At 44.0% G+C, this 24167-nt stretch overlaps 2 protein-coding genes and 1 non-coding gene across 3 annotated transcripts; 1 reads left to right on the plus strand and 2 right to left on the minus strand.

The window, feature by feature from the left end:
- The first annotated feature begins 6204 nt into the window (after positions 1–6204).
- On the plus strand, positions 6205–7652 carry LOC123417947. The gene has a single exon (XM_045106935.1). It carries the CDS (start codon positions 6640–6642, stop codon positions 7399–7401), a length of 762 nt encoding a protein of 253 aa, XP_044962870.1. The 5' UTR covers positions 6205–6639; the 3' UTR covers positions 7402–7652.
- A 4352-nt stretch (positions 7653–12004) lies between these two features.
- On the minus strand, positions 12005–13014 carry LOC123417963 (RING-H2 finger protein ATL67-like). Its single transcript, XM_045106936.1, has one exon. The coding sequence runs from the start codon at positions 12964–12966 to the stop codon at positions 12340–12342; it is 627 nt and encodes a 208-aa protein (XP_044962871.1). The 5' UTR covers positions 12967–13014; the 3' UTR covers positions 12005–12339.
- A 609-nt stretch (positions 13015–13623) lies between these two features.
- Positions 13624–13695, minus strand: TRNAD-GUC. Its single transcript has one exon. It is a non-coding gene; the product is annotated as a tRNA-Asp (tRNA).
- Positions 13696–24167: the final 10472 nt, after the last annotated feature.

Below are 24167 nucleotides of genomic sequence, written 5' to 3' on the forward strand. Positions count from 1 at the left end.
AGGCGAGAGCGTCCCTCCCTCTGAATCAGTTTTGATGGTAGCTAGGTGTTTATTGTACGTGTGATCACTGTTGCTAGCTTGGGTAGCTGTTGCTGCTGCCTTCTTTTGGGTCTGCTTTACTTTTCTTTGTTGTGGCTGGGTATTGGTGCTAGGAATGTTGATTGTAGCCGGAATGTTGATTTTTGCTACTTCTTCCTGGACAGGCACCTATTCGGCGTCGACCTGCCTGACCACAAGGTCGTGCAGTGCGAGCTCTACGAGCTGGTTGAGGAGCTATCCACCGAACACACCGCCACCCATTTCGTTCACGCTTGGAAGCTGCCACCGGCTCTCCGCTCAGGTAATTATATCGTTTGCCCTCTTTGTATATATTCTTGCTACTAATTGTTTGGTCTTTAGTGACTGGAAATGGTGTGTTTCTGTGTAACAATCCAAGAGATGTATAGTGTCTTGGTGGTATCTTGGTGTGTAACATATACTGAATTAAATCAACATTTATTAAGTTGTGGGAGAGAAGGGATGCTAATGTTGGAAATTTCAGGCTGTGAGCGCAGTTCCAAGTTGCAATATTCCTGATGCTTCATGTTGTTTAATAAGACGTTTAACATTCAGTGACATATAGTACTTCCTCCGTACCATCTACCAGACTGATTTTTCATCAGCTACATTGTAATTCAAATGTCTGATGTTTCATGTTTTGTTGTTCCTATTTTCTACTGCATCCAGATATGTTAGGTTTCATGCTTATTCTAATTGTAGTGTCGAGATAAATTCCGAGATAATCTCATTCACAACTAATAAGTTCAGGAATTGTTGAAGACTTGGAGTTCTAGGCACCGCTAACTTAGTTCAGTACGGTAGTATGTACGTACTCCGTCCCATAATATAAGATGTTTTTACAAGATATCTTCATGCTATATATGTTCATTTGCTGATACTTGATATTTGCTGATATCTTCATGCTATATATGTCCGTACTGCTGGTACTTAACAGTAACACACTGTTGTGAAATGCATTTCTGAATGACCCATTTGCATCGAACTTTGACGACTGACAAAATGCAGTAAATTTGATGAATGTTGAATTCAAGTGACTAATTCCCTTTGCTTTCCTGATGGCAGAAAAATGGAAGAGCAGAAGCCGAAGGACCAGAGGCTCAAGGCCAACGAGAACAAGCCTGTAATGAACGAATGACCATCCTCCGGACAGTCCGGTGCCTGCAAGGCCTAGCTGTCAATCATGTGACTCCTATGTTAAAATGGGTGGTGTGAACATTTGCTTGGTCGTTCTGAAAACTATCCAAGTATCCAGTACTGTGTTTTGAGTTTATATCTGCACTGCATGCCTGGAATGATAAATTAGTAGATTTTATCCTGTGATGTGTTCTTGTGGACCATTCGTGGTTTTGGAATCCACTTATATATAGTGATTTTATCATGTGATGTGTTCTCTTTTGATCTGAAGTTTTAAAAATTACATTTTTAATTATTAGTGTATTCCTGTGTATGAATCCCTTTGTACCAAATAGAAAGGATTTGAGAGGATTTGAGGGGATTCGAGGGGATTTGAGAGGATTGGGTGGAAGGAAGGGATTCACCCAATCCCCTGAAATCCCTCCCTCCCAAAACCTCCCCAATCCCCTGCAACCAAACGAGGCCTGAGGGATCTGTTGATTGCTGGACAAGTCCGTTGGTCGGAGATGATCCAGATGAGGCTGTTGCATGTGCTGGCGTAGTAGATCCACCAGACTGTGCATGCACCGACGCAGGAGATCCAGTGGACCTCGGTGTGGCCGCGCCTTCACCGGACATCCTCAAAAGAGATGTCCTCCCGTGCGCAGAAGTTCCACCGCCCTCCTGCACCTGCATGTGTGTGGGACGCGAGGAGAATATGGCCTTGTTGTCTGCCGACGTGTCGAAGAGAGAGGCGCTCCCAGCTCCGTATGTGTGAAATCCTTAAGGCCTTGTTTGGTTAAGGGGGATTGGGGAGGGTTTGAGAGGAAAATCCCCAGGGGGCCCAGAAACCCCACAGATCACCGCGCGCCCATTTGGTAGGAGGGGTTTGCTTAGCCCAATCCCCTCCGTTCCCCTTCAATCCCTTCCTATCCATGTGTTTCAAAACCCTCCTCGGGGAACTAGTGGAAGCAAAACCCCGGGGATTTGAGAGGATTGGGTGGAACAAAAGGATTCACCCAATCCCGTGAAATCCCTCCCTCTCAAAACCTCCCCAATCCCCCTTAACCAAACGAGGCCTAAAAGTTCTTATATTTAAAAACGGAGGGAGTAGTTATAAACCACTCATACAATGGACCATGATCTAAAACTAATCAGGATAAAAGAGCCACATTGCAGAAAAACCAATGGATTTATTTGGCGGGCTTGTAGTGTTGAGTCTCATGTTGAACACCTCACCATTGTCGATGAAGTAAATAGCGTCCTCTTCAATCTCGTCGCCTGCCACAACAGACTTGCTAGAGCGTTTGCTGAGAAATAGCGCATGGCCTTGTAGCCCACCCGATACTGGCACCCATGCGCTTGCACTCATGTTCGCCTCAAAAACTTGCACCTTACGAGTGAAAGCATCAAGGTGTCTAGGGCATTCCATCTCACGCCTCACCATAAGAAGCTTCTCATGCGATTCGACTAGGTACCAGATGGTCAAGATATTCATCACATGAGATCCCTTCCCGAATGCATCTCTGTCTTTGTCAAGAGTGACAATCCGGCCTGCAGTGATGACACGCTTAATGCTGGTAACCGTGGGCATGCCCTTGCTATTATCATAGGAGACGATGAAAGAGATGAGGTTCTCGGCCTGTGTGATGGCATAGAGTGTGTCCCCGAGAAACGCGACGTCGATGATGCGTGTGAAGGGTTGATGCCGTGGCTTGGGTAACCACACACCCTTGCCTCGCTTTAGCAAGATGATGGGATGGTTCCGGTTGTTGGTCCTTATAACGATGAGGCCGTCGAGGCCCGAGTGCATGAGCACCTTTTGGATCTCAAACGATTTGGGAACGCTGCCGATGACCGCGTCGAGCTCCGGCAGCTCCACCATGGTCCTTGAGAAAGGATTGATGAGCACGTAGGTGTGCCTGTTGTTGTTGTGGGCATCGGTGTAATCGTTGGCGAGAAAGCAGCCGGTGGAGCCAACAAGGCGCTCATTTTGTGGGAGAGAGGGGAAGACTATGCTCCCAAACAAGCAAAAAATGCTACACCTACTTAAATTACTACTTAATCTTACGTAAAAGTGATTTTTTTTTAATCCTAACCACTCCCCCCTGATTTTCAGGATGGAGCGGCGTGTCAGCCAATTAAACAAGGCCACATCAGCATATACGTAAGTCTTCGTAGCAAATTTACGTAAGTGTAGCAAAGCTCCCAAACAAGTATCCCGCAGGGAGCACCACCTTGGGTATATCGTGTATAATTATCGACCCCTCCCTTAAGTTTTCTTGAGGGGTCTCTATATTAATTTGTAGCTATATTACGCACAGGACGTTTCTGCATCCCCGCTCGCAAAAAAATCAAAAGAAGTACCATAAAAATTCAAAAAAATCTAAATTATTTTTGTGTGGTAGACAATTTGATGCGTGAGGTCCGCTCCAAAATTCTTCTTATTTAGACATCTGAGCAGTTGTCAGCAAAACGACAAAATTTGGATCTGTGAAAAAGGTTGACTGTTCAAGAATTTTCTGACCCGATTTGTCTTTTATGTTGAGAGTTGCTCAGATGTCCAAAAATGATGAAATTTGAAGCGAACCTCACGCATTAATTTATCTACCACGTAAAAAGTTGGATTTATAAAAAAACTAGTATTTTTTTTGATTTTTTCGGTGAGCGGGAGCAGCTAACCCCGTGCTCAAAAGAGGATTTCCGCTAAATTATGCTTTATATGTACGCATAGGGCCATGGAGCCATCCTCATTTCTGATCGAGCTATGCATGTCTCAGCCGGACGGTGTATTTTTTTGGTGAGTTGCACTCTTGAATGTAAGGAATATGGTAATTCTTGTGGAAATGTTTGTCATCGATTCTCAAATCAAACACTTTTTCGGTCCCTTCGAAAAATACATATCTCTCGTCTCCCATACTACATCTTAAATAATAAGAACATCTCCAGCCGTCCCATCCCCCCTCCCCCCACACCCCTTGAAATATCGCCTCCTGGGGGCCACCCGGCGATATTTTCAAGGGGGGAGGGAGGCTCTGGTTCCTAACCGCTGCCCCAAGTTCACCCCAGTCACCGATTTCAAACACAAATTCGGACAAAAATTACTTAAATTTAGACAAAATTTAGGCGTTTCATTCATATTTGTAAAATTTAAAAACATACATAATAAAAACCTAAAAAAATTACGCCGTCATCGCCCCGAGCCTAGTCCATGTCGAGGAGCTTGTAAGGTTTTGTAGTCGCTATCGTCGTCGCCGTCGCTCGGTGGGTCGCCATCGTCCTTGCTGCAGCCCTGCCCTCAGCCGTCGCTCGGTAGGTCGCCGGGGAATCACTCCGCCATGGCCTTGGAGGAGAGAGATTTTTCCGGCGGTGGAAGGGAGAGACATGGGGAAGGGATGGATGGCGAGCGACGACGAGTCACGGCTTTTATAGCGGGGAGAAGGTGGGAGCGGTGTGTACGTGTGGCGTGACGCACGACAGCTTGCCATCACTGCGCGTCAGACCTTGGAAACCCAACCAACAACGTGAGAACAAAGGCGATGAGAACGAAGCCTCTCGGCGACGCGCAGCCGCTGACTTGACGGGTCCATGCGGGAAGAATTTGGCCCGGTTTTGTTTTCACGCTGAATTCCTTTCCCCCGACGCCCTCAGGCGTCCCCCAGCGCGCTGGGTTCGGCCTGGGTCTGCCGGCGTCAATTTTGACCCGAAAAGGTGAAATTTGGGCTCCTGAGGCGCGACTGGCCGTTTTTTTACGTTGACGATAAAAAAGTGGCATGGGGTGTGTGTGGGGGGGGGGGGGGGGGGGATGCTCTAATACTACATGGGAGGGGTCGATAAAACGTTGCCCACATGTGTCGCCTTTTAAAGTGGACGCATTAGATGACATAGACTGAATGCTCTAATACTCAAATGAGGAAGTGGATCCATCATCCATGTCGTGCATAACGCACATCAAGCATGCCATGCATCCCCGTGTAGTTCTTTGTCCACAACTAAATCAACCACTATATCGTCACTGACTGCACCATTCCCCCCTAGATTTGCTTCGCAGTCATCGTAGTATTGTGAAGGTTCAATGGGGCATCGTCCCATTGCTCGCTCGCGTTTGATGGTGACAGCTGAACCACAGGGGTACCATGTTGATGCTTGCGCGTACTTTGAATACTCACTTGAGGAAAATATAGTCTGCACGCACGCGCATGCGTGTGTAAAATTGTATTGTGAGCATGTGTAACTTCCATGACTTGGATAAATATGAACTATAACATGATCCCTCTTTTTTTTTGAATGATCTCAATATTTGTTGATCACATAAGCTAGGATCACTTGATATGTACCTTGCACATGCACCAATTACTATTGAACGACAAGACGGTATTCATGTGTTCAAATCCGATAAATGGAGGATATTGATTAATGAGCATGATGAACCAGAAATGTTCTATGCTTGAAGGTTTCTCCTTTCCTTTTAGAATACCATTGTTGGTCAACATTTTATATATATATATATAGGAGAAATACATCCTACCACCCAGGGGTAGTTACCCCACATGTTCAATATACTCGCCGACCCTATATATATATATATATATATATATATATATATATATGGTCGCGCTATTCCTCACCCCTGTACAATTCGACAACCGTGACTTGAAAACGTAAGAAAAAATTAGACTTGAGGTAATATTACACTCTTGAGGAAGAAAGTTTCTCTTTCACCGTATGAAAAGATGTGAGGTAATTTCAACATGCGTGATGTAAATTCACGTTCTGCATGTGTGAAAAAATATGGCGCGGTGATATAACACTAAAAGTTGTTCGGTAATTTTATATTAGAAGTGAGGCAATTTTACATCATGCATGTTAAAAATTTACGTTGTGCATGTGGCTCGATGAAACGGCTAGGGTGAAGAATAAGTTATTCTTCACATATATATATATATATATATATATATATATATATATATATATATATATATATATATATATATATATATATGCAACGATGAGAAAAATGAGCATCTAGAAACCTTGCCCGGCCGGATTCAAAGTTTCAAACAGGAGCCGACTATTCTTTGTGAGACCAAAGACAATCGTATCACCATCACACTCCTCGGGTGCATACCGGGGACCACCTGTAAGAGATGTTTTTTCCTCGTGCGAGCTCCCATCAAATCAAAGTCAGTCAAGCGTGTCAAACCAGTCACAAACTACACACGTCAACAAAAAAATGTCACGGACCAAGCGAAACTCCTCTAGAAGTACTACGTACGTCGGACACTTGACTTGACCCGCCCGATCGAGAGCCCGCCCCACTTATAAGACCAACTCGCCAAGAATCATTCCAAGGATCCATTTCAGAGAAGAAAACTCGCCAAGAATCATGCGGGGCTTTCATACTGCCGATCTCTACGGAACAAAGTCGTAGGCACGCCGTGGAGCTCAGCTCACCCTCCTCCCTCGATGGCGACCGCCGCTTCGTCGAGCAGAGTCGCCGCGGCGGCGGACCACCCGGAGGACAAGAACGATCCGGCGAGGCCCTTGGCCGTCCCTCACCCGTACGCCCACCACCTGGCCGCCAGCGACGTCGACGAGGCGGCGCAGACGGCGACGGGGTGGCGCTCCACGCAGTACCTCCGGAGGAAGCGCCGGTGCCTGCTCTGCTGCGGCGGCTGCTGCGTGGCCACCGTGGTCGTCGTCGGCATCCTCGTCCTCGTGCTCGCGCTCACCGCGTTCAAGGTCAAGGACCCGCGCCTCACCATGAACGGCGTCTCCCTCACCGCCGGCCCCAGCGCCGCCAACGCCACGCTCACCGCCGACGTCTCGGTCGAGAACCCCAACGTCGCGTCGTTCCGGTTCTCGCCGAGCGCCACGGAGGTGTACCTCGGCGGGCGCACGGTCAGCGTGGCGTACGTGCCCGGCGGCCGCGTCGGCGGCCACGGGGCAGCGCGCATGAACGTGACGGTCGATATCCTCGGCGACCGGCTGGCGCGGGCGCTCAACGGCACGGGCCTGGTGCTCGGCCAGGAGTACAGCCTGACGACGTACACGGAGATGGACGGCGAGGTGAAGGTGCTGGGGGTCTACAGGAAGGAGCTCGAGATCAGGATGAACTGCTCCATCACCGTGGAGGTGGGCGGCGCCGCCAGCGTGCTCGTGCCCGGGGCCGGGACTCCGGCCGGCGTGCACGGCAAGGGCGTGACCTGCGTCGCACATGTGAGCTGATTAGATAGATAGGTGCCTTGCTATTTAGATGATGGTTTTCGAGGATGATACTTCCATTTCAGCTTCTTTTGAATTACTACTACGTCGCATGTACTCCTAGTAGGTTCTAGTCATCCTGTAAGTATGTTCTTCCGTCTCGTTCTCATGGTTCAAAAAAAGCACAAATTTTGCTCTTGTTACACTGTATGACAATGACCTGAACGCGCTAGGATGTAACAATTCTGCAATCATATATTCCCTTGGTACCTAAATAATTGCAGTTGAGGAAAACTAGTCTAGTTTTTTCAATTACAATTATTTAGATACTGAGGGAGTACACACGGAACAGAGGAGCGAGCAATTAAAGGTGATAGATTTGCACTTAGTACTTAGATTGATTAGTGTACCAGGTTTCCTAATGAATACAGCAACTACGCCAACAGAGAAAACGTGTGTTGAATGTTGAGAATGCATCAACCACTAGCAAAAGGTGGAGCCGTCTCACACGTCAAAGGAAAAAACAGAACAGAAATATCCCTGGCCGAATTGATCGTCACAATGATGAAAATGGACATGAGGAAAGGTTGAACGATCACATGAAGCAAAATATATATTATACAAAATCTCGGCAGATGGTTCATAAATATAACGTTGATATGAAGATCCTATGGGAAAACCGAATACAAAGCTTGAAGCAAAAAAAGTACCAGAAATAAAATCAACGCATAAACCATAGGTCAATTCCGCCTACTGTCAGACAAAATTAAGCCTCCTGTCAAACAAAGCTATCACATCCAGATGTAGCTTGGCTGGTGCAAATATAGGTACAGTAATGCCAAGAAGCACACAAAGCAATCAGTGGGTATAAGTAAAAGAAAGATCATTTCCTGCACCTAAATTTTATTGAGCCAAACTTCAAACATTGACTAACTAACTAATATCAAAAGAAACACGTCACAGCTCATAACATATTCTGACCGTGGTATTGCACTTGCACACGTGAGTACAGAATCATCTAGAAATGGTATCAAAAATTACCAGTTGTCTAATCCCCAAACACAAATAAAATTACAAGTGGGAAAGAATCAAAAGATCTTACAATATCCATGTCCAAAAGTGAGGGGAAAAAGGAAGGCACATTGAGTGTCACTAGGAGGTGCAGATGTCGTTCTATGTACAGGGAAACAAATGACTCTGACAACAGCTGTTCCATGTACAAGAACTATACTTTTTTGGTTCAATGTTCATCAGGTGTTTGTTCAGATCTGCAACAAGCAACCAAACTGTGGCAGATCTCACAACCTTCTGTCTAAATAACACATGAAAATGCCTTAGCGTGAGATGCGGAAGACAGATATAGCATGGGTTCTTTCAGGCCATGATATCAATTCACAGGTGGAACTAGGTTTAGTTCAAGGGAAACAGCGGCTCACAACAATATTTTAGTAACCAGAAAAGGCAAGTTCACTAACACAAAACATGAGCACAGCTGGTCCAGAAAACTAACAAACAGAGAAAACTAAGACCAATTGAACCAATCAGGGTAACATTTCAAAATTCAAGCTGAACAACATCATGAAGTTAATATTAAGAAATTGAAAAAAAAAATACAAAGTTGCTCAAAATCAAAGGGATATACCCTGGATGGAAGACTTAAGTAGTAACCTAGACAGCTGTACATCAAAATTATCTCAAATGTAGTGACTAGATGCATCCCTTTAAAAAGTTGAAGCAATACATCATGTTGAGAAAATCACAGTTTAAAGAGCTAAGCTTAAGAAAACAGGGCTGTACCTCTCCCTTCACAGATGTAAGTAAACAATGCATATTAACCAATAATTGGTACATATTTGATTTATGATGTCAGAGCTAATACTAGTTCATTGAGAATGAAGAAATAATTGCTTTAAATTATATCAATCATCAAGGAATCAGCTGTCTCTTAGGCCAAGTAATACCTCGAATAATGACAACAAGAGTTCTATTTAAGGTAATCAACTACTCCCTCCGTACCTAAATATAAGTCTTTTAAGATATTTCACTAGGTGTCTACATACGGAGCAAAATGAGTGAATCTATACTCTAAAGTATGTCTATATACATCCGTATGTAGTCCACTAGTGAAACCTCTAGAAAGACTTATAAGTATTTAGGAACGGAGGGAGTAGATGTAATGTTCAATGAAATTAATCAACCATATAACCAGAATACAGTGCCTCACAAGTAAACTATGCATATTCAGCAAAAAAAAATGCATATTCAAAGAATACTCGTTATCCATTTGATTTAAGTTGTCAGCACTAAGCCACTAACATTAATTCATCAAGACTGAAGAAATCAATGCTTTGATAATATCGACCCAATAAATAACGTCAAAACACACGCGTATATGGCTTATATCGCGACAGGGCACCGCGCCAACAATGGATGCCATGGCCGAGCTCACGTGCCTGCGACCCGATGACGTAAGCTGACGTGGGACACATCAATTGGTCACAGGTAATACCTCAAATAACGACAACAAGAGCTCTATTTAAGGTCACCAACTTATAGGTAACGTACGATGAGATTAACCAATCATATAACCAGAATACAGTGGCTCAAAGTAAACTGCGCATATTCAGAGAATAATTGTTAATTTGTTATCCATTTGAACCAGAATGTTGGCCTAACATTGACTCATGAGAGTGAAGAAATCAATGCTCTAGATTATATCAATCACCCAGGAATAAACCATCACTTAGACACAATAATACGTTGAATAACAACAAGAGCTCTATTTAAGGTAACCGACATAGAAGTAACGTATGAGGAAGCCAATCACATAACCAGAATCCAGTGGCTCAAAGCAAACTACGCATATTCCGACAATAATTGTTGTCCATTTGATCTAGGATGTCGGCCGTAACACTAATATTCAAAGAAACATGCCACAGTTTGTAACATATTCTGAATGTGCTGTTGGCGTTCAAACACACGTGGGACAGAACCAGCTAGAAATTATATCAAAATCCACTAGCTGTCTAACCCCAAACACAAATAAAATAACAAGTGGGGAAGACTCAAAAGATCTTACAATATCCATGTCCAGAAGTTCAAAAAAGAAGGAAGAAGCAAGAGTGTCACTGGGAGAGGTGCATAGTGGTGGTCAACAAATGCACGGAAAGAAATGACTCTGACACCAGCTGTTCTGTGTACTAGAACTACAATATTTTGTTTCAATGTTCGTCAGGTATTTGTTCACAGCTGCAACTAGCAACCAAACTGTGGCACATCACGACCATCTACCTGAATGACATGAAAATGCTTTACCTTCTACATCTAACTTCTTCCGTGAAATACTGAAATACAGATACTCTGTTTAGTTCAAGGAAAGGAGCAGCACAAAGCAATGTTTTAGTAACCAGACTACCAGAGATGGCAAGTACACTAACATAAAACATGAGCACAGTTGGTCCAGAAAAGTAAAGGCCAGAGAAGATCAAGACAGTTGGTCCAGAAAAGTAAAGGCCAGAGAAGATCAAGACAGTTGGTCCAGAAAAGTAAAGGCCAGAGAAGATCAAGACAGTTGAACCAATCAGGGTAACATTTCAGAATTCACGATAATGACAGCATCATGAATTTATACTAGGAAATTGAAAAAAAAAATACAAAGTTGCTCACAATTGAAGGGATATACGCTGGATGGAAAACTTAAGCAGTAACCTATTCAGCTGTAAGTCAAAATTATCTCAAGTTAGATCCCTTCAAAAAGTTTAAATAACGCGTCATGTTGAGAAGAACACAGTTTAAAGATCTAAAGCTTAAAAAACAGGGCAAGAGTTCTGCCTTTAAAGATCTAAGTAAACAATGCATTAAAGCAAGTAACTGGTATCCATCTGATTTAGAAAGTCAGCACTGCCATTAATTCACTGAGACTGAAGAAAACAATACTCTGAATTATATCAATCATCCAGGAATCAGGTGTCTCTAAGACCCAATAATACCTCGAATAATGACAACAAGAGCTCTATTTATGGTAATCAACTAGACGTAATGTGCAATTAAATCAATCAACAGTATAACCAGAATACAGTGCCACACAAGTAAACTATGCCTATTCAGCTAATAATTGGTATTCATTTGATTTAGTATGTCGGTACTAACATTAATTGATGAAGACTGAAGAAATCGATGCTTTGGTTATATCAACCCAAATAATAACGGACGAATGCACATGCATACGGCCGACGGGGCTTTGCGCCAACAATCAGTGTCATGGCAGCGCACAAGTGCCTCCGAAGCGATGATGCAAGTTGGCGTGGGACATGTCAATTGGGTCACAAGTAATACCTCGAATAACGACAACAAAAGCTCTACTTAAGGTAATTAACATAGAAGTAATGTACGACAAAATTAATCAATCATATAACCGGAATACGTGGCTCAAAGCAAACTACACATATTCAGAGAATAATTGTCATCCGTTTGATCTAGGATGTCAGCCGTAACATTGATTCATGAGACTGAAGAAATCAATGCTCTGAATCATATCAATCATCCAGGAATCAGTCGTGTCGCTTAGACACAATAATACCTCGAATAACGACAACAAAAGCTATATTTAAGATAACCAACACAGAAGTAATGTAGAATGTACCATGAAATTAACCAACCATATAACCAGAATAGCGGTTTGGTGACTAACCATCCACATACAAGCACTGTATAGCAACAGGTAACATCAGTTGATAAAGCTATATTAGAACGGAGGAACAATGTATTTACACGGCTTGTCTGCCAGCCTCAGTCCATCGATCTACTGCAAAACTTTCGCTGTTCTACTTGAGCAATTTGAAGATACTCCTAAGTGACCCCTCAGATTAAGATTAGCGAAACCTCTCCTGACGAACTAAATAATCGACCCATTGCTGACAAGCAGCAGCAGCAGATGGTGGTAAGAAATGGAGTAAATCTGGGTCACCTGTGGCGGCGGCGGTCGGCGGCGTACTGGGAGAGCGGGACGATCTCGGAGAGCGGGGTGTTGAGCGGGGTGGTGACGGGGGTGGGGATGGGCGAGGAGCGGCAGACGGGGCAGGAGGCGCTGCGGCGCAGCCAGGCGTCGAGGCACATGAGGTGGAAGCGGTGGCGGCACTCGGGCATGATGCGCTGCATCTCCCCGTCGCGGTACTCGCAGAGGCAGATGGAGCAGGCGAGGTCGCCGGCGGCGGCGGCCCGGGCGAAGGGCGCCTTGGGGTAGGAGGCGATCACGGCGGGGTCGAGGCCGACGGGGGTGGACCCGGTGGCGCCCCGCGAGGAGGAGCCCGGGGAGTCGTCCTCGGCGACGAACACGAAGCGCGGCACGGTGATGGAGATGTGGCCCGAGCTGGAGGCCGACGAGGAGGCCGCCGCCGCGTGGCGCCCGGAGTGGTGGTGCTGCTGCTGCTGCGCGCCCTGGTTGTGGTGGTGGTGGTGGTGGTGGCCCTGGCGGCGGCGGCGGCAGAAGTGGAAGGCGAGGAGGACGGCGGCGAGGAGCACGAGGAAGCCGAGCGCGATGGCGATGGCGTAGCCGAGGCCGATGGAGGCGAGCGCGTCGGCGAGGGACATGGCGGCGCGGCGGTGGTGGGCGTGGGCGTGACGGTGGGGCGGAATGGCATGGCGCGGCGGGGGGAGGGGGGGATGGGGGTGGGGCGGGGCGGGGTGGGGGTATTTGTGCGCTGCCTAGGTTTGGCGGAGGGGGATGGATGTCGTGGTGGTTGGCGGCATTAATTGCCGGGGATGAGGGAGGAGGGGAGCGGAGTTATGGCGCTGGACGGACGGACGGACGCGCTTCCCCCAGCCCTGCCGTGCTCCTCTCTGCTCTGCCGTCGCTGCCGATGCCGAGCCAGTGTGGGAATGGGGGGAGAGGGCGGGGAGGGACGCGTGAGGGGAGGGGAGCAGCGGCTGGTGGTGGGCCGGCGGAGTCCACGGTGGTCGTCTGAACTCTGAAGGCGCGCGCAGGCCGTGCGGCTGGTGGGCTGGAGCGGGAGCGGAAGGAAGATCCCACTGTTCTTGTTGACTGACGACACGGCACAGTGGCCACTGGCCTCTGGTGGTGTGGTGTGCAGGCCTACGAGTAGGAGCCGGGTACGATGGACGATGGAGACAACACGTACGGGATCGCTGGAGCGTTCGAGGAGTTGACCGATGGGGTTCTTGGAAGCAGAGGAACAGGGGTGGCAGGGAGCAGAGGAGGGGAAGACGACAGAACCAAAAAGAGAACAGCGCCGTTGCCGGGGATCGAACCCGGGTCACCCGCGTGACAGGCGGGAATACTTACCACTATACTACAACGACTTGCTGGCGTGCGAGATGGTTTCTTTATATGATCATCGCAAGCTGTGCTGGAGAATGGCGACCCCATGGTTAAATGCTTATTAGCGGTTTCACTGGATTGACTTGCAATGCTTATTAGGAGGTGTTTGTTTCAATCAATGGTAATGTAGACGTAAAGGGAATCATAACCAGGGTGTAATGACTTTAGACTGGAAAAATCAAATTTTGTTTGGTTCGGGTGTGTAAAGGAAATGGGCACATATTTCTGACTTCAAGATCAAGAACAGATAGACATTAACCCTAATCCCAAGATCTGTAGGAGACGATTGACGGAGGAGGAAGAGATCAATACGGAGATGGGCCTTCCTGCTCCACGTCGACGGCGGCTGGGGTGGTCGTTCCCGGCGACTGATGTTGCGAGGTCGCTACGGCGATTGGATCAGGAGGAGAGGACCGAGGGGAGGCAGCAGCGCTGGACTCGAAGCGGGTTGGGGGAGGTGGCGTCGTTGGACTCGAAGGGAGGCGGCGGCGGCAGATCGAGGGGAGGAGGTAGTCGGGAGGCAGGAGGAGGGTTCGAGGTGAGATCGAGAGGGTGGGAAGGAAACGTTTACAGATGGGGGTTGGGAGGTATCGATCGATCGCTAGCCTGGACCTGATTACAGTGTAACCTGATTACGAAGGGTTATCATCAAACACACGTAACGATATCTATTTACGTTGTAAACAGGTGACGGACGAAAATCGCTAAAACAAACACCTCCTTACAGTAAACGACGATGAAAACTCGACATAAATTAGCATCAAAGCTCATCGGCGCAGCGAAGCGCTCTTTTCTTCCCAGTCTAGGTGATATACCTGGTTATGGTAAATGGTACTAGGTGTCTATCGGGCACTTGGGATTTCGGATATGTAGCACGTACATGTGGTATCAAAGTATTCAGGCACGTTCCTCTCTCCTGAAAAGGAAATATGTATATATGCACGTCAGGCCCGGGCGCAGGGGTGTGCAGCATGTGCGGCGGCACAGGGCCTCCAGGCGACAGGGGCCCCGTTTTAGGAACACATCAGCAGGCCGATATGTCGTTAATGCCACGCCAGAGGGCCCGGTTAGCGTCACAGGCGTAAAGGTTAGTAGTCGATGGCCTGGAAGTATACTGACCGTCGCACCACGCGTAGGAGCAGTAATCCAATCTACAGAGCTAACCCTAACGGCGACTGTGTAGCTGCAGACCAACGATGGCGGGCGCGGGCATCTGCAGAGGCCACAACGAAAAGAGGCATGACAACAACAAGTCAACAACTAGCAGGTGAGTGGGCAGATACACGGCCATGTTCCGGTGACGCGCGATATAATCAAATTAATCTTTAAAATCAACTGCATACTAATTAATCAAGAACATTTGATCCTTCAGGATAAGTGCTAGCTCGTTTGTTACCACTTTCTCTTTTTTTCAATCCTCGTAATACTAGTCAGGGTGTGTTGTCTTCGTCCATGCTATCTCGGTGTGATGGCCTCACGGCTCGTCCAGGAACAATTCGACCAGGTAAGCTTTCTACAAATATATTTTTGCTGAATGTTTGATGTGTATCCATTTTATTTTGTTCTTTTCATCATTTCTATACTTATACATTAATTGGTCTAGAGTTATTATGTTTCAAGGCCCAAGTTATGTCATCTAAAATTCTGTCTAGAAAATATGAATCTGGTTATTACAAACATGAGAACAAAATAAAATTAGAGGGTTTAATTTGACATAATGGAGCTGTAGTTAAGTTGGTCATAGTTTTATCATTTCAAGGAAATAGGCCTCATTTTAAAGTTTCGTACAGGGCTTCTAATTTTGTCGGCCCGGCCCTGATGCACGTGGGATGAGAAATGTGCCTAGTTAATTAACGAGAAACTAGAGGAAAACTGTTGTGCGCTCTTATTTACATGCACCCCATTTGTAGGTACCTTTTTGTCGAGGTGCTATCTGACTAGCAAGCCATTTTTCCATCAACCACTACTCCTCACAAAAACTCTACAAGGATCCACATACCATACCCACAGCCTTGAAAATCGGTTGTAACGCTGTGTATATACTTTTGGAGTTTGTGAAGGTTGTGAGCAGACACCAAATTACTAAGGCCCTGTTTGTTTAAGAAAGTCGTAGGATTTTTTAGTCCTAACTAAATAGCTTCTAGTCTCTATCTGTTTAGTTTCAGGGACTAAACATGGATTAGACATTATTAAACGACATGTTAAAAAATCATGTTTTCCCTACTAATAAACTAGAGGTTATTAAAACGACATGTTAAAAGCAGGGACACTGTTGTAAAAAGTCCCAAAAAAGACTCTCCTTTAGGGACTTATTTCTTTAGTCCCAAATACCCACTATTAGTCCCTAAAAGTCCCTCATGTTTGGTTTAAATGCGACTAAAAAAGACTTTTTCTAGTTCCTACATCAAAAAATCCATGTAAACAAACACCTCCTAAAAATGTGCGTCCATGATGTTTTTCTCCATTAATTGGGCATGTGGTAAACGATGAGCTGACATTAATGGGCATGTTTCTTGGTGAGAAACACAGACCCGACAGTGATACAGGCACAGAAGAGAAAGTACGAAGGGATTAACTTTCTCTTCTTCTGGTAAATATCTTATATTTAGGAACGGAGAGAGTATGTATAAATGGGCATGCCCATATAGATTTTTTTTATTGGTTTTCCGGCATCCAATGGTTTGTACTACATTTTTTCTAGGCAATTTTCTTCTGGTTTTCCCCAGCCGGTTTTCTCATTTTGTTTTTCATGTGTCGTTCGTTTTTTATTTTTCGGCTGTAGTTTACCCTTTTCCTTTATTTATCAAGTTCATAAAAAAGTTCGCATATACATGAATTTTTTTTTTAAAATATATTATAATTTCTGTAAGCCTTTTTTTAAACCTGACATTTTTTCCAACTTACATGGCTTTTTTTTCAAATGGCGAACTTGTTTCAAATCCTAATCACTGTTTTTCTAGAATTTGTGAAAAAAAAATTGGCGACCTTTTCAAATTACGATTTTTTTAAGTCATGACCTTATTCTAAATCCGTGAACTTTTTCAAAACTCATTAGCCTTTTCAAATTCATAAAATATATTAAATGTCAATGAACTATTTTTAGCCTATGTACCTTTTTAGGAAAATCATGTTTTTCAAAATTCATGAACTTTTAAAAAAGTGTGAACTCTTAAAATTCACGAGTCAAAAAAACAATATGATCTTGCATTTTCCAAAACATATACGGTTGACTGTTCAATAGGTCAACCATTAGCCAATCAACCATTGATTGACGATCCAAATGAGACATAGCAAAATCGACCGCAGTGCGTGTGTTAATGTCCCAGCCCATGTCAACGGGCCGGTGGGCGTCGGAACTCCTAATCTGCACAGAAGGCGTCGATTAGGAGCTCTCTCGTGTCCCCTCTCATTGCCTGTATGGGCGGAATAAGGAAAAGGAAGGCGTGTAAATGGACTTGCATAATGATTTTCCGTCGTCATCCTGACAAGGCCCATCAACTACAACACAAAATTGAGGCATCATCCCCGTTTGCCGGTTTCAGGCCTCAAAACGAGAATCTCGACAGCTCGCTTCAGTTCTCTGAAGTGACACCATGTACACTTGCATGAGTAGAAATCCATCTCCTAAAAATTGATACCACAAAGAAGGTGTTTTTTCCAAATTCCAATGTAATTCTTAGTTTTCGAAATTATTTTGTAGTTTATTCGATCCTTGATCCGAAGTTGGACCTATAAGATAATATTTGAACAAAGTTACAGATATTTTCTCAAAAAAATTAAAAAACTTTAACTTTTGAAGGGGACAATAACATTCTACTGCATAAAGGGAGACACAAAGATCAACAATAGCTGCCGACAAAGATTTGTTTCGTCCTTGTGCTGCATTTTACAAATAAATTTATTTTGACTATATCTCCGTTGCAGTGGTATCGTGGTGCCAAAGAAGTTTGTAGCATTGCTGAACCGATCATTTAGATCTGATGGGTTTATATTATCGTGGTGTGTCGTTTTTGTTAATCGGTTTCTCTGTGGAGGTGGAGTGCTTCCTTGGCGTTTGGACAAAGGTCTTAGGGTCCAAGGTCGTACCCTTCTAGAGGAACATCCGCGGTCCAAAATTTGTTCATCGCTTATGACTTTCCATCTTTTTGGACGGGCGACTCAAGGGGACATCGATGGCAAAACTTTGCCATTCTTCTATGAGCATTATTACACCAAAATATGTTGTGTCAACGGATCTCATAGTTCTATCGTTGATAATGAATATATCCTCCTCTCATTCTATTTCTTCCACGGAATTGGTGTGCTAATGTACCAAGTCTACTTCATTGTCCACTTGGATATTAGTTGGTATTCATTTTCCTCGAAGTTTTGTCTATGCATTGATATTTTACAATTCTTGTTGGAACCACAAAGTTCACTACTTAATTTCTAATTTATGTAAAGTATTTAGTTTTGTTAATTGGCATTCTTGATGGCACCCTCTAAAATATATGTTTGCAAAGAAGTGGAATCATCTACACGCGTCTTAACTGGAAATTCAACAATATGGAAGAATGTTATCGATAACCTATGTGAGTACATGTATGATCAAACATTTCTATAGCATCCATTATTGTCGACTCTCTGATTTTTCAGCAAGGTTGGCCGCTGTCTAGGGGTTGAACTTGGGGTTGAGGTCGTTGTAGGATGCATCGAGGACACGCGGGTACCCCAAGGTTGGTGGCTCCGACAAGGGTCCCAGGAAAACATTGTGATCTAAGTGAGCCACCTTGAGTTTCAACATGCTCGGGATGAACAAGTTAAGGTGCCCGGTGAGCTTTATCGCGAAGTTTTGTCCACTAGTATCAAAATAACTTATTTCGTTGTTAGCCCTGAAACCACCGCGCACGCTCTCCGGATCTTGTTCCTTGGAAACGACAACCTCTTGAGGTCCGAGAACAAGGTGATGTCGCCGAGGAAATTGAGGTAGAGGCTCTATAGGGATGTGAAGCTCTGTAGGCTAGAGGAGGTGATCATGTCTCGGTGCTCGACCGATGTTACTCCCAACATGTTGTTATTGTTATTGTTGTAGTAGTAGTACTATATTTGTTGTTGTCGTTGTTGTCATCGTCGTCGAGTACTATTGCCACAAGGCTGGTAGGCTAGTGAAGAAGCCAATGAGGAGTTCAGAGAAAGAGTTGGAGCTGAGATTAATTGTGCAGAGGTGCTGGTGAGGCGTCAGCAAGAGTGGGAGGCTGCTGGTGAGCCCGTTGAAGTTGAGGGTTCGAAAGGTACCTACTTGCTTTTATATCATAATTGTTGAGATAGCCGCTGAGGCTAACGTAGCTAGCAACAATGGAGGTGATGCAGTCGATTTGATTGCAGGACACACCCCATCTAGGTGCCATCTCATGAGTGACGAAGCCATGTACAAGTTAGGTAGTCAATTAAATACCCACTTTTGGAGGAAACTAGCATATAGATGTACAAATATTGGAACCATTTATATAAATTTTTATATTCAACTACACAAGACTATATTCCTCACACTGTCGTTGCAGCACACACGTGAGAGCAGCGAACAACCCACCCGAGCAACTCGTTGGTAGCATGCATAGTCGTCGCATCATCTTGACTCTTCGGCGCATAGACATCACCTCATAGGACGTTGCCGAGGGCGGAATTCACTATTTGACGCACTTTACCTCAAATTGCCAAGGCTTTGCACAAGCGTTCACCCCCGAGAGCGAGAATTGGGCCAGCCCACTTCCCCATAGCGAAGCAGTAGATTTTGGGAACCTTCCAGAAAGTACTATGAACTGTTTTTTTGTTTTTATACCGATTTAGCGATCTTATTTTCTGTTTGGTTTTTTCTTTTTCTTGTTTTTTTCTTATTTTTTGTTTCATTTATTTTTTGGGTTTATTATTTTTCATTTATTTGTTTTTTGTTGTTGTTTCTTTTTCAAGTTCGCATTTTCTTGATTTTCGCTTTTTAAAAGTTTTTTACGCTTTTTCATTGATTTACATTTTTTTTTGTTTACTAATTAAAAAAATGTTCGTGATTTTCAAAAAATGTATACCTGTTTGGAATAGTGTTTGCCTTGTCCAACTTTTTTCCTCGGTTTCAAAAATTACTGAGATGTTAAAAAATAATCATATTTTTCTATTTTGTTCATAATTTCATAAAATATTCGTGATTTTCATAAAATATACTCACGTTTGGAAAAATAATTATTTTTTGTACTTTTCCTTTGTATTTCTCAAAATATTGAGAAGTTGAAAATTGTTTCCCTTTTTTGAAATTTGTTCACAAACTCTTAAAATGTTTGTGACTTTTCAAATAATGTTTGCATTTTCAAAAAAATAATCTTTTTAAAGAAAAATCGTGATTTTCAAAATTTGTTTGCCTATTTAAGAAAATGATTGGCTTTTCCAACTTCTTTTCTTTGTTTAAAAAATTGCTCACATGTTCAACAAATGTCCATGTTTTCTCAATTTGGTTCATAATTTCATACATTGTTCGTGATTTTCATAAAAACTTCGCACGTTTGAAAAAATGTTTCATTTTTGAAATTTTTGTTTGGGTTTCTAAATATTTTGAGAAGTTGAAAAGTGTTCCCGTTTTTCAAATTTTGTTCACAAATTCAAAAAATGTTAGTGATTTTCCAAATAATGTTTTAGATTTTCAAAAAAAAATCACAGTTTCAAAAATTCTTCCTGCTTTTCACATTTTTAGTCACACGTCAGAAAAGTTTCAAAATTTTCGATTTTTTTTCATATTTTCAAAAACTGTTCGCAATTTCCAAAATTAGTTGGTATTTTAAAATTTGTTCATGTTTTAGAAAATTATTTGAAAATTTTGGAATTTTGTTCACGTTCTAAAAAAATGTTCGAAACTTTCAATTTTTGTTGGCAATGTTAACAAATATTATGAATTTCCAAAGATAATCATGTTTTCAGAAATGTTTGAACTTCAAAATTTTGCTCGCGTTTACAAAAACTGTTTTTAAAATGGAATTTAAATTGTGTTCGGGTTTTAAAACAGTTTAGTGTTTCAAATTTTGGTCATGTTTCTAAAAGTTGTTCCAAATTTATAAATTTGTTGGTGTTTTTGGAAAAAATGGAGTTTCAAAATTTGTTTTTGTTTTCAAGATGGGTTCAGTATTTTAGTGTCGTGTTCTCATTTTTCAAAATTTGTTCCCACTTTTTGTTTGAGACATACTACACGGCTTGTTTACATGCGTACCAAGAAGGAAAACACGATGTAGCTTAATGGGCCCGCCTGGTTTTGCTCGCTCCTGTGCGGCTCACTGTTGTTGTCCTGGACGCAGCGAGACGACACAGCTTAATGGGCGGGCCCAGGTTCGCTCGCCCCTGCGCTGCTCGCTGTTGTTAGACCCGTCGCCTGTGCGAAGTTGCGCCATTTTGCCACAGTAAGCAACACATAGGAGGACCCCTCGAGGGCGATGTCCATGGCTAGTACTCGCATTCTCAATATCTGCTACGCCATTGCCTTATCATGGTTTGTAACTAGGATCAGATCGCTCACAAACGAGTTGTGGCATATTTAGAGCGTCTCCAACAAAAACGTTAAATAAGCAGTGCGTCCAAAAATTACCATATAATGCACACGCAGGCAAACGCAGCGCTCCAGCAGTCGCGGAGCCCGTAGGATAAAAACACGTCATCACGTTGGGAAAAACTGCATTGCGCGTGTTATATTTGATGCGCCCGTTCCAGCGTGCTCGACAAAATAAATCACGCGCGCGGACCTCAAACCGTCAGATCTGAAACCTCCGGGCACCGGTGCCTTTGCCCGTTCCTCCCATCAATGCTTCCCCTGCCTCTCCCCAGCGTGCCGCCGCCCCCTGCTGCTCCCAGAGTCTGCCGCCGTTTCCTCTACCTACTCTCCTCGTCGCCGCCCTCGAGCGCTCCGTTCCTCCGATGAACTGCGCGGCGGTCGTTTGCAGCTCGACGCCCACAAGGTGTTTGACAAAATACCAGCAAGGTATGTATTGCTTAAAACTTTATATTTGTAGATTAATTTGATGCATGTTGTTTGTCGCTTTAAATTAGTTTTGAATCAAGCTTGTAGATGGGTTCGTCCTATAATTCTTTTGATGAAGAATTTGATCTTCAAGATGAGGAGGATATCTTAATGATCCTAGCTATCTTTGTGAGTAAAAAGCCGAAGCACGGTGGTTCAATTTTCGGTCGTCGGAAGTTGTGGAGGAAAAGTATTGATGCCCACGACAAATTAATGAGGAAGTGCTTTGTTGAGAATCCCACATACCCCGTATCATACTTTTGATGCCGTTTTTGAACATTGAGTTGTTCAAACACATTACGGAGAAACTAGTGAGGCATGATCGGTTTTTTTAGCAAAGGAGGAATGCCTCCGGAGAACTCGGGCATAGCACCTTTCAAAAGGTGACCTCCGCGCTGCGTGTGTTGGCATCCAGTATTCCAGCAGATCTAGTTGATGACCACTTGGCCATGGATGAGAGTCAATCCATCATGTGTGTCAAGCGCTTCGGAGTTGGAATTATGCAAGTGTTTGGTCCAGAATATTTGAGAGCGTCCAACGCTGAAGACGCCGCAAGGCTTCTAGAGCTCAACAAAGCTCTTGGGTTCCTAGGTATGCTTGGCTCAGTAAATTGCACGCAGTGGTGTTGGAAGAACCGTCATCTTGCATGGCATGGACAATTTCACGACCAGAAAAATGGTTCCACTATAATCCTTGAAGCGGTTGCTGGTCATGATACTTGGATTTGTCAAGCTTTTTTCGGAATGCCCGGATCTTGCAATGACATCAATATTATTGAACGGTCACCACTCATGGCAAAGATTGCAAATGATGAAACTTTACCGATGGAGTTTGTAGCAAATGACCATACATACAATTATGACTACTATGTTGCGGATGTTGCGGATGGCATCTACCCAAGGTGGCAAACATTTGTGAAGTCGTTGAAGGCACCGCAATCTAAGAAAAATCTTGATTTTCACAATGTTCAAGCGGTGGTTAGAAAAGATGTGGAGAGAGCTTTTGAGATTTTGCAAGGACATTTTGCTACTCTGAGAGGACCTGCTAGATTTTAGAATTTTAAGATCCTTTGGTACATCATGAACGCTTGTGTGATCATGCATAACATGGTCCTCGAGACTGAGCGTGGACAAGATTTAGACTATGCTCAGTACAAGTTGATGGGAAAGACCCGTGCGACTGCACAGGAGCGATGCGAGGGTGGATTGCATTGTTGCCTCCTATCATGCCATTTGACGTGGCAAAATTCATATCAGAATGATCTAGTCAAGGAGTGGTGATCATGGAATGGGCAACGTACGAGTTGATGTTATGTGAATTGTTTCTTGTATTCAAAATAAATTATTTGTTGTTTATATTCATAAACTATCTGTTATAGTATTCATGAACTATTTATTTGGATGGAAATAATAATTGAACTAATTATTATTGATTTTTTTGTATGTTATGTTTGAGTGTGAAAGGTGTTTGTGCTGAAAGCGTGCGTTGTATATTTAACGCCACTTCTGAAGCGCTACCTACAACGCGCTAATTTTTAGCGTTTTGGCTAAAGCTATCACAAGTCTGCTAACAACAACAATAGTAAGCAGGAAGTAAATACAAGTAAATGTAAGAAATAATCATAGGTGGAATCAATGAAGACGAGGATGTGTTTCCGAAGTTCCTTCCCTTTAAGGGGAAGTAAGTCTTCGTTGGAGCGGTGTGGAGGCACAATGCTCCCCAAGATGTCACTAAGGGCACCGTATTCTCCTCACGCCCTCACACGATGCGAGGTGACGTGATTCCACTAAGTGGTGCGCTTGAAGGCGGCGACCGGACCTTTACAAACAAGGTTGGGCCTATCTTCATAACTTAATTGGAGAGGCTCCCAACAAAACCACGAAGCTTCACCACAATGGAATATGGCTTCGAGGTGACATCTTCTCTCTAGGGTGCTCAAACACCCAAGAGTAACAAAATTCAGACAAGAAAGCATGGGGGAATCAATCTTCCTTTCGTGGAAGTGTAGATCTAGATCTCCTCCTTCAATCCCTAGCAAGACAACAAGTTTGGGTGGCTAGAGAGAGAGAGAGATCGGGCAAGAAAGTTTGGAGTGCATCGGTGATGGAGAGAGAGAGAGGTAAGAGATAAGATAGAGGTGGAAGAACCACCCCTTTATATAGATCCCCCACTTTCCAACCGTTACAGCCATTTTACATGGCAGCGGTACAACCGATGGTGCGGACGGTATAACCGGCATGACCGGTACAACCGCCCAACCACCGCTCAACCACCGGACCACAACAGAAACGTAGCCGGCGGTTCCACTCAAATCGGTCACTCGACACGATAAAGTACCAAGCGGTATAACCGCCTAGAACACTGGTACTATCGGGCTATATAATATAGCGGTACAATCGGCCCACCTCCGCCCAATAACCGGAGCTC

This window comes from Hordeum vulgare, chromosome 1H (assembly GCF_904849725.1).
Source record: "Hordeum vulgare subsp. vulgare chromosome 1H, MorexV3_pseudomolecules_assembly, whole genome shotgun sequence".
Taxonomy (NCBI): Eukaryota; Viridiplantae; Streptophyta; class Magnoliopsida; order Poales; family Poaceae; genus Hordeum; species Hordeum vulgare.

Coding starts and splice junctions, on each gene's coding strand:
- LOC123417963 (XM_045106936.1), bottom strand. CDS start 12,966: ATGTCCCTCGCCGACGCGCTCGCCTCCATCGGCCTCGGCTACGCCATC.
- LOC123417947 (XM_045106935.1), top strand. CDS start 6,640: ATGGCGACCGCCGCTTCGTCGAGCAGAGTCGCCGCGGCGGCGGACCAC.